A 10,694-nucleotide genomic window follows, 5' to 3' on the forward strand; every position below is an offset into this window, starting at 1 on the left:
CAACTCGCTTAACATTGTTATTTAAAATTGTAGTAATACTGACATCTCCTTGTGCTTCTACTGCAGCTGAAGCATCATTCGCGAGATTTAATTTGTCATATCTAGAACGATTCATTTGAGCAAACTTGGATTTGTCTTTACAAAGGTGGGTTGTGCACCCACTATCGAGACACCAATATCTATGTTCAGGGTCTTCACTGATTTTATATACATCGTGTATATTTACGTAATATGATTCATATGCCATACCTGCTGTAGATTTTTGTTTACCTCTTTTACTCCAGCAATCAGCTTCACGATGACCCAATTTTGCACACTCAAAGCATTTAATTGGCGGTTTCCCAGGAGCATACGTTTTATTGCCCCCTTTGTCTCGTTTTATTTGTTTTTCGTTTTTCCAATGGTTGTGTTTGATGGCCATCGCTCCGTGTTCCTCCGAACGTTTCTGCAATCTTGTCTCGTATTCTTCCAAAATTTTTATTTTAATCGTATCTAAATCAGGAAGCTCGTCTCGAGACTCCATAGCGCATCTGAAATTCTCGAAGCTTTCTGGCAAACTATTCAGCAACATGGCGCTCTGCAAGTCTTTATGGATTTCAACGTCCATCTCTGCCAGTTTTCCTACAATCTCAATAAAAGAATTGATATGTTGTCGGACATCATCGCCACTCGACATGCGATGGGTTGTAAGCCGTCGCAGCAACGTGGCTCGTTTGGCTGGCCCTTGCGATGCATACGTTGCTCGCAACTTTTGCCAGACATCATGTGCCGTCCGACACCCTTTTAATTGATTTAGTTCTGATGGACTTACGCATAATATTATATCGGCTTTGGCCTTTCGATCACCTTTGTCCCATGCCGCTGCCGCTGCTGCTGTCGTCGCATCTCCTTCGTCGACCACGGGTCGTTTCATCGTCCCGGCTGCATATTCCCATCCATCGTTTTTAACTAATAGCGCTTCTGCTTGCATGCACCATGTGTCGTAATTGTCCTTATTGAGGACCTCAATTTTAGACACGCTTCCAGTTGCGAAAGCCATGGTTTCTCTTGCACTTATTATTATTTCAATATTCCACACAACCGGCACACAAAAAAAATATATATATTCCTGGGCCCATAACCTGTTAGAGTTGATGCGTGGATATATATTTTAACGTGTGCGTTTATTCTAATAAAGATTAAATTGGATTACAGAAACACGTGCTCTGCACGTTCCGCGTTACAAATCGCCATATTACGTAGTTGTCTATTGTTTTCTTGCGCACGCATCTAACCCCTCCTTCACTCAGGAGCTCACGTCAGATGACTGTCGAATCAAGGCGCGAATTATAATAATACTCCTTCACAAAGACAAAAAAAAAATGTATTTAATTAAGCATAGTAAGCAAAGACATACTTGAGTCGTACCAACGTCGACTACGCATAGCGACGGCCCTGGCGAGTCGCGAAAAGGCTGCAATGGCCGTCTGGCGCGAACGCGTCACGCACACGCTGTCAATTAACATTTTCTGATCCTTCTCGTACATTAAGGGAACCAAATACTTTTCGTGAATGGTTTCTTTACCAGAAATGTCTGTAGAATGCATTCCTGTGTAGTAAATTCCTGCTAGATAAAGGATTTTTCACATAAATACAAAAATGGAGCGTACAAAGTATCCGCGTCGGCATATTTTCAAACTTTAACAACCATTTACAACTATTAGGAAGTACATAAAAATATAATTGACTATATGAATATGTAGAGGAGAGTCCCCTCTATCTCTTGACTCAAATTTGAACTTTCTCGCGTGTTTAGTTTTTGCGTAACACGTCGTTTCGTATCAAAATCGGGCATTTTTACAAAAACCAAAATTTTTCGAAAACGTTGCGTGATGGAGCAATTCTACTTTCAGATTCGGTTTTGGGATGACAAAGTGTATAAGAATCACCCAACAGGTATTGCAAAATTTTTTTGATGTTGGACAGTGTTATTTTATCGATCGAAAACCACGCGCTGCGAATCCTCCACCTTCTCGCAAATATTGTACGAAGAGCGCGGGCTCTCGGGTGCGGCCACGCGGCTGCGTGCGTGTAACCCTTAAGGAAAATACATGTTTTCGAGCCCACTTTGTCTTCCGATCTTTTCAACCTGCGCGATCCGCTCTGCCGTGAAGGCTGTCCTCGCTACTTCCGTGTCCGAACCCCCGACACCTTTCACGCCTCTCGTTCTTCTCGCGGTTGGGATGTTGAGAAGTGGTATCGCAGTTGCGATGTTTGTGTATCGAGGAAAGGTCCGCGTGATCTTGCTAGAGGGTGTAACCGTACTATTCGATCTTTTCTCTCCACCCGAGTACGTTGCTACCTGTATCTCTACATCGCTTCGCGAAATTATCTCTTACCGTCTCGCATGGCCGGTTACTACCCTATTCTTCAAAGTTCAGCGAGTTCGCGAGATAGAATGGATTCGTGCCTCCAGGCACTGGAAAGCGGCGAGGTTTGGACGAGTTAAATGAGATATTATAGACCCAGATATGGTAACAAAGGATATCTATATTCTGGCAAGAACTGTACACAAACAAATTCCACCGCGGTGACGAGTAAAACAATACGTGTCGGGCTCCCGCGTCGAAGGTTCGCGACGCGTAAATATATCGTTTCAAGGCGTGAAGATCGCTCGCGGTACGCTCGCTCGACTCTACGTCCGGTTTTCGGAATCAATTTAGAATAATGACCCAGCATGGATCACGCCCCGCGAAAAGCAGTTCGTGACCCGTCTGACCACCCCTACACTCGGCCGGACAATCGTACGAGTGATCAGGATGGAGACAAACACAAAATCGCCGTCGCTCCACGCTTCCAATGAGCCTGCCCTTCAGCACGTAACGTGGTCTCTGAGCAGTCTCAGACAAGGCGGCGGCAGTCCGATCGCTCTAATCTGACCCAAATTCCGCGATCTAACGACGTCGTACCCGTCAAATCATCCAGGCACCTGGCCGATGTTCGTACAGGTGACCTGGGTGGAGACGCACACTAAACCTTGGTCACTCCACGGGACACACGAGTCTACCCTCTGGCATGATACATGGCCTCGGAGTGTTCTCGGGTACCGGTCACGGCAGAGTGCCCACGATCGTGCAAGGCTCGATCGTCTCGATTCAGTAGAGACGCACACTAAACCTCGGTTATTCCACGGGACCCATAAGTTCACCCTTTGGCACGATACGTGGCCTCGGAGTGATCTCTGACAAGGGTCACGACGGAATACTCGGGATCATGCGATGCTCTATCGTACCGATTCGGGGGAGACTCGCACTAAACCTCGGTGATTCCACGGAACCCAGGAGTCTACTCTTTGGCACGGTGCGTGGAAAGGGGATAGGATAGATCCTATCCTATCCTCTATCCTCGGAGTAGGCTCGATTAAGGTCGCGACAGAAAAACCGCGATTGCGTGAAAAGAAATAGTCCCGATCCGGATGAGACTCACAGAAAACCACGGCAGTTCCTCGGGACCCAGGAGTCCACCCTTTGGCACGATTCGTGGCCTCAGAGTACGCTCTGTCGAGGTTTCGAAGGAACAACCGCGATCATGCGATGATCGACTGTCTCGCTTCGACCCGTACGGTACGCATAGTATCTCTCAAACGATACTTCTACGTACCCAGTAATTATGCTTTAACCTTGAATTAGAATTTGTATCGCGAGGCGAATATATTGTGTCTGTTCGACGCGTCGATCGCACGCAACACGACGCGTTTCTATTTCTGTGAGACGCAGCTCTCTAACTTTATGAAATCGTGTCAGATTGATATGCGGCGCACAGTGGGCAATTTGGACAAAATCGGATTCAAAATCAAGGAACTTTCGATAGGAATGAGGTAGAGCGATGAAATTTTTTTAAATGAAAGCTGCATCTTTGTAGAATATGGGAAAAATAGAGAGATTGTGGTACGAACGTTTTTTAACCTCGAGAAAATTCGTTAAACGCGAACAAATTCAAGAAAATTTTAGTTTTTCCAATACCACGCGCGGAAAAAATTTTTTTTTAACATACTATACATCATTTTCCATAGATTTTTTCACGCTGATTTCAAATCTAGTCTCAAATTTTGTCTACGACCTCAGGATTTTGCAAAAAATAGATTTTTGTGACAAAAACTAATGAAGTCATTTTTTCGTTGAAATGATTGGATGGTAATAATCTCTCTATTTTTCCCATATTTTATAAAGGTACTGCTTTCATTTAAAAAAAATTTCATCGCTCTACCTCATTCCTTTCGAAAGTTCTTTGATTTTGAATCCGATTTCGTCCAAATTGCCCACTGTGCGGCGTTCTCCGCTCGCCATCGCTTCTCACCTACGCGACTTGCTCGCTGCAAGTTACATTCATTGGTGATCGGAACACATTTCCTGTACAATTGATAATTTTGAACACTTTTCAAAGCAATATTTAAACGCGTGGAAATTCTATGATTCCTATTGACTGCTACGTGGTCGCGACCGAGAGTCACGGAACTTTACCAAAATGTTACGACAGTGTCACGGCGTGGTTTGTGCTCGTGACTCCTCGGTTTGAGGCGCGTACACGTTGAGAACAGGAAGGACGGTTTGCCTTGCTCTGCAAAGTCGGTTTGACTTCTCTAACGCGTACCGGTTTTCGTCGAACAGACACAATTTACTAATAAGTGTTTCCCGGACCGCTTCCAGACGTAGAGGGGATCGATGCGTGCGCAACTCGAACGGCATCGCGATATCTCGCGGTCCTTCTCTACGTTCGGACTCGCGAGCAACGGAATAGAATATTGTGGTGGGGTCGATATCGCTGTTGGATACACGCGATACATCGATATGTAACCGACACGGTTACAAGGGTTACTGCAGATTTATAATGTAGGTTTTCCTTTCGAACGAGTGGCCATGCATATCTTAGTGCCCCCTCCTAAATCTACTGCCGGGAACCGCTTCATGTTAGTTGTTTCTGATTATTTTACACGTTGGCCGGAGGTGGTTTGCTTGTCTAACTATCAGTCAAGGACGGTTACTGATGCCTTTGTTACACATGTTGTGAGTCGTCATGGTATCCCTCGAGAAGTCCATTCTGACCAGAGACGTACTTTCGAGTCGAATGTTTTTAAAGAAATCTTGGCGTTACTGGGTATCAAAAAGACGAGCACGACCCCACTGCATCCTCATTCGGATGGCTTGGTGGAAAGGTTGAATAGAACAATTCTTCAATATGTTTCGATGTTCGTTTCCGCCCATCAGTGGGATTGGGATGAGTTGGTCCGTTTGTTTCTTTTGGCTTATAGATCGGCACAACACGAGACTTTGAAACTGTCTCCTTACATGATGTTGTATGGGTGAGACATTTTATTACCTTTGGATTTGATTTAGTCAAGGTTTAGGGGTGCCATGGAGTTAGGTGGAAATTTAGGCAAGTGAATTTTGGTGCACTTAGTGCCCGCATCCTATCTGAGGTCATTGATACTCCAGAGCCGAAACTGCGGACGGGAGGAAGATCAAGGCACTTCTTGGCTACGGTTCTTGCAAGTGGAGACCGGTATTAGCCAATGCCTTGGTCGAAGTGTACCGAGAGTGGTATGATGTCCCAGATAGCACGCGACGTCCTAAAGACGTCCGTTTTACGTCCATTTTACGTCTGAAAGTCTTACGTCTGGAAAAGGCGTCTTTAAGACGTCGTTTCCACGTCGGAAATGAGACGTCTTAAAGACGTCTTTTTCAAGACGTCGTTTCAAAGTCGAAAATGAGACGTCTTAAAGACGTCTGTTTCGGAACGTCTTAAAGACGTCTGTTTCGGGACGTCTTAAAGACGTCTGTTTCGGGACGTCTTAAGACGTCTTTTTCGAGACGTTTCATTTCAGAGGTCTTATTAAAAATCTTTAAGACATCGATGTCTTTTTCAAGACTAAATATTTCGGTTCTTCATAACTGTTTTAAATAGAACCGATAAATAAGAGTTGGAAATTGTTATTTTCAGAACCATTTCGCTCCCTGATTCAAATAAAATGGGTAATCTTCCATACCACCCATTGAGCTGTTACCCGCTGGCACGTTGCTGTTTTTTTTTTTAATGTGGGTAGTTCGCCGGTAGCCCTATCGTCCCACAATTTGACTGTCTTTACATATATAGCACAACTGCAATAATGTTACAATTGGCTAGGACAGATTTAATTGTAGTAATGTATATGTACAGGAAGTTACACTTCACCGGTTTCGATGATTGTTAAATGTTATGTATAAGGTCAGTTTTAGATATTTGCGAAAAACTTAATTTATTACTATATATACTACTGCAATAAATCCTGGTCAGCGACGTCGTCGTTGGAAAAATGCGGTAACACATGCGAAAAAAATTGTTCAAAATATTGAGTTTTACAATATATTTATATAAATTTTTTTCAAAATCAACAACTACCATATATAATTATTACATATATATGCATACGTATTAAAAGTGCTGAACTACGAAATTAGTTTATATAATATTAATAAAATTATTAATATATAAGAGAAAAATATCCGAACATACTTATGAAGAACAATGTAGCAATGGGAAGAAGATAATCTTGCTTTGAAATTCTAATTTGACATATTTTTGGAAAACATCCGTAATGTTGAAAATTTCCAAAGGTCCCAAACAAGGAGATTCCACTGAGAAAATTCCAAAATTAGATGATTTGCAGGGAGTCTCATAAAAATCTTTTAAATTTGAAAATTGTCTGCCAACTATTTTACAAAGTTCTCCCGAGAATATTATATTTTCCACAGTAATAATGATATGACCATTCGTAAGAGAACAACAATTATCAGGCTCACTAGTTTTTAAACTGAAATTCTGGAAATCAACGCGTTTGAATTGTTTTGTAGCAATTACATTGGACATTAATGGCCCCGTGAAATGTTCATTTTTAAAAATTAGAAATTTTGTACAATGAACTTTTTCTTTTATAAAAATATTGCATTTCTCTGTATGCCTCTTAACTATTTGCTCTAATATTTTATCGTTCTTGCGAATAGATTTTAAAATTGATTGTAAAAAATTTTCAAAATAAAATGCACTGAAATTTTCAAGAGCCCCATGATTTTTTACATCCTCCGTAATGTGCACGAGATTGTGCACATTATGAGACATATACTGGGCCCCGTACAATGTTTTGAAAGTTTTTAAGAAATAACTTAACAATTCCGAGGCATACGCAATGCAGTCAAAATATCCTGAATTAGATAAAATTGTAACTGCTACATGTAACGAAAGAAAATTTAAATATTTGTCTTTATTTAAATTGTTTAACAAAACTACTGGGCCGGTATAAAGAAGAAATTGTCTAAATTCAGTTGCTTTCCATCGTTTCAGTTCATTTAAACTTCGTGGTTTCCTATTAAATTCTAACGGAATGCATTTTCTTAAAGAAACTAATGAATTTGATATAGTAGCAGATTCTAAATTTGAAATTTTCGTGGATGGTTTCCCACAGCACCATAAATTTAAAAGTAATTTTTTCATTACACCTAAACAAATTAGGTGCATGTAGTCTAACGGAAAAGAATCGATCATATCAAGATCTGGAATTCTTTGCAAAATACTTGTTCCGATGTGATGGTCATCGTCAACTTTTGATCTGAATTCAAGATCAGTTCTACATCTGATACTATTCAAAGCTGTGAAACATACCCTGCCATCAATAAAATCTCCTTCGATGTAACACTTCGTACAAGAATAATATCCTGCATGACCTTTTATGCATTTAATAAAAGATTTTGCGGGAGCATCACAAACAAAAGACTTTACATGCAAATGATACAAATGTTCATTAAGTGTACATCCACTATTTACAAGTACTACTGCCTCTTCAACGAAGTCGACTAAAAAACTATTGGCGTCTACTGGCTTCTGATAGCCATGATAAATACCAATCATTTCTATATTTTTATTATATCCTGCGAGACAACAAAGAATAGGATACACTTGACTGCTTGAACTTTTTGATAATGGAAGACCGTCAACACTGACATTAATAGAGATTTTATTATTATTAAAAGAGGAAATGTCTACGTATTTAGAAAGATTTAAAATAGCATTCTTTATACCAAAATGGTAGTAATGCCCTGGCTCAATTCGTTTCGTTTGAATATTATTCTTGCAAGTTTTCAAAAGAATTCTCCCATCTCTTGGCAAGTTATTTGGAATGGGCTTCTTCAATATTGCTAGTAAATCATTAATCGCGACGTGTGAAATATTATGTTTTATAGCCCATTCTGCTAGAAGAACATGAACATTTGTATCACTACTGTCTGCTGATAAACCGGGCATTGAATCGGTGAAATTCGGAGTTTCTGTAGTTTCTTCACACTGAATATTCTGTACAGAAAGTTCGTTTTCACGTTCATCCTCTGACGACGAATTCGAATAAACTACATTGTTTTCATTCCTACTTATTATGCCCGATGAAGCAGAAGCTTCTTGGTGAGAAGCTTCGTACGAAAGACGCGATCTTTTAGAACGCATGTAATATTTCTGCATTTTCCCCTTGTCAGTCATGTTTTACTCAATCGAAATTGATATGAAATAGAAACTTATCTGAGATGCCAATGATGGATTTCACCTGCACACTTGTACAGAGTGTGGGTACGCACTTGCAGAAGGACTCGCACTCACACACTCTTTTTGCCACCGCTCTTGAAATCCGTGCACAGCAACGTGTATAAAGGAGAACGCGTGGAAAACTAAACAGCCATTAATTATATGGCCCATATATATATATATATATATATATATATATATATATATATATATATATTCGTGGGCCGTGGGCCGTGGGCCGTGGGCCGTGGGCCGTGGGCCGAACACCTTCCCCCAACACGAGTCGCACGAATCCCACGGATTTGCTCATATGTATTTGACTTTTTTAGCAGTTTCTCTAATTTATTGCTAATTAATTTTAATTTACATTCGGTTGTGTGATCTTTGATTTAAAATAGAGGATACGTGTTTTGCGATTTTTTTTCTCTCATTTAGTAATAACTACATATTAATGAAAGATAATCTCACACCTCTTGCGGTGGAGAGTGTTCTGGCTTGTTTTGTAGAAGTATATAAGCATATACAGGGTGGCCCACATAACTCTGAACAGCTCAATATCTCGAAAACTATGCCATCGATTTTAAAGTTCTTAGTCTTAAATTGCATGGAACTGAAGGACCATTCTGACTACATAAACGTGAAGTGGCCTCCCTTCCCTTTTAACGGGGGAGGGAAGGTACCTTTATAATTTTAAATGGAACCCCCTATAAAATGTTACATATTTAGATTCTACCGGAAAAAACAAGTCAATTTTGTCTGAAACATTTTTTTGTCAGATACTTCCATGATGAGATAAAACAGTTTGAAGTTTTTTAGGTGACGTGGGGTAAATGAAATGATATGTGACGCGATGGTTTCACGGGTAACAAAAAATATAGTTTATTCACGAGAACTGGTTAACAATTAACAAATAATAAAGACTATAAAACACAACGAGAAAACTTGAGTCCATGAGAAACATGCGAAGACCAAAATATACAGAAACTCTACGTCGCGTATAACAAAACCGTCGCGGGTGACTCAGACTAAAACTCTCTGGAGCTAACGTTCTCCGCGAGAGTCCAAAGCTTTCTGCCCTTCTCGTTTCTGAGGCGCGTTAAATAATGTCCCCGAAAAACCGTTAAAATAAGGAGAGGTTCTCCACCCCCACAAGGGCATGGAGAAAGTTTCCTCCCCCACACATTGCATCCGGGGACTTCACTCTTAAGGGTACTGTAACGGTCGAGCCGAGGTTCTGGCAATCGTCACTTAAATGACCAAGCCCTCAACCCGACCTCCCATGGTACGCACTTGAGAAGGATGGAATTTCCGCGTCCGAAAATTCCACGTTCCCACGCACCATGGTCGCCACAGTACCCCCTTACCAGTGAAAACGCCAGTTAGAACGAAAGAGAAAAAAAACTAACTAGCTGACTGGTAATATTTACAAAGTAAGAGCGTTTTGCTATACACTAGCTTGCGCGTAGTCGCAAGTGCAAATCCGGCTCATTTACTTAAGGTACGCGCCTTAAATCTACGAAAGAAAAAAATATATATATATACGGCAAGAAAGAAAAATTAATACGACTATACGCGTAAAAAGAAAAAATATTGGATACGTATAAAACACTAATGCTAACTGTACAATTTACCCCGGTAAGGATAAAAACAAAAATACATCTAGGACCTAAAATTACTATATACAAGATCTTGAAAAAATTAATACTACCTAGTACTACTATATACACAGTCTTACGACTATACATATCCATTTATTGCCGAAAAAAATAATAAAGAAAAGTAATAGATATACGCACTCGTACAAATATATACACGTGTTGCTCAAACACCGTCTAACGTAGGCCAGCCTGAAAACGATCAGGGAATCGAACTCTTCTACCTGACCGTCGTAAAACAGGTCTGTCCTCAGTACGGTGTGTTGCGGTCGTGTCGGTCGTACTGTGCGTTACTGTTGTATCGTCTGTCCATGTGCAAACGATAGTTTGCGGAGGGTTTTCGTCAATGTCATCGTTCAAAATGAAAGCCGGTTTCAACCTGTCTATTGAGACCCTGACTTCCTTGCCCTTGATGTCGATGACGAACGTTTTGTCTCCGCGTTTAACGACACGAAATGG

General features: G+C 40.8%; 1 protein-coding gene across 1 annotated transcript; it reads right to left on the bottom strand.

Moving 5' to 3' along the window:
* Positions 1–6,528: 6,528 nt before the first annotated feature.
* Positions 6,529–8,538, bottom strand: LOC143363242 (uncharacterized). The gene has a single exon (XM_076803852.1). It carries the CDS (start codon positions 8,536–8,538, stop codon positions 6,529–6,531), a length of 2,010 nt encoding a protein of 669 aa, XP_076659967.1.
* Positions 8,539–10,694: the final 2,156 nt, after the last annotated feature.

Source organism: Halictus rubicundus, unplaced genomic scaffold (assembly GCF_050948215.1).
Source record: "Halictus rubicundus isolate RS-2024b unplaced genomic scaffold, iyHalRubi1_principal scaffold0028, whole genome shotgun sequence".
Taxonomy (NCBI): domain Eukaryota; kingdom Metazoa; phylum Arthropoda; class Insecta; order Hymenoptera; family Halictidae; genus Halictus; species Halictus rubicundus.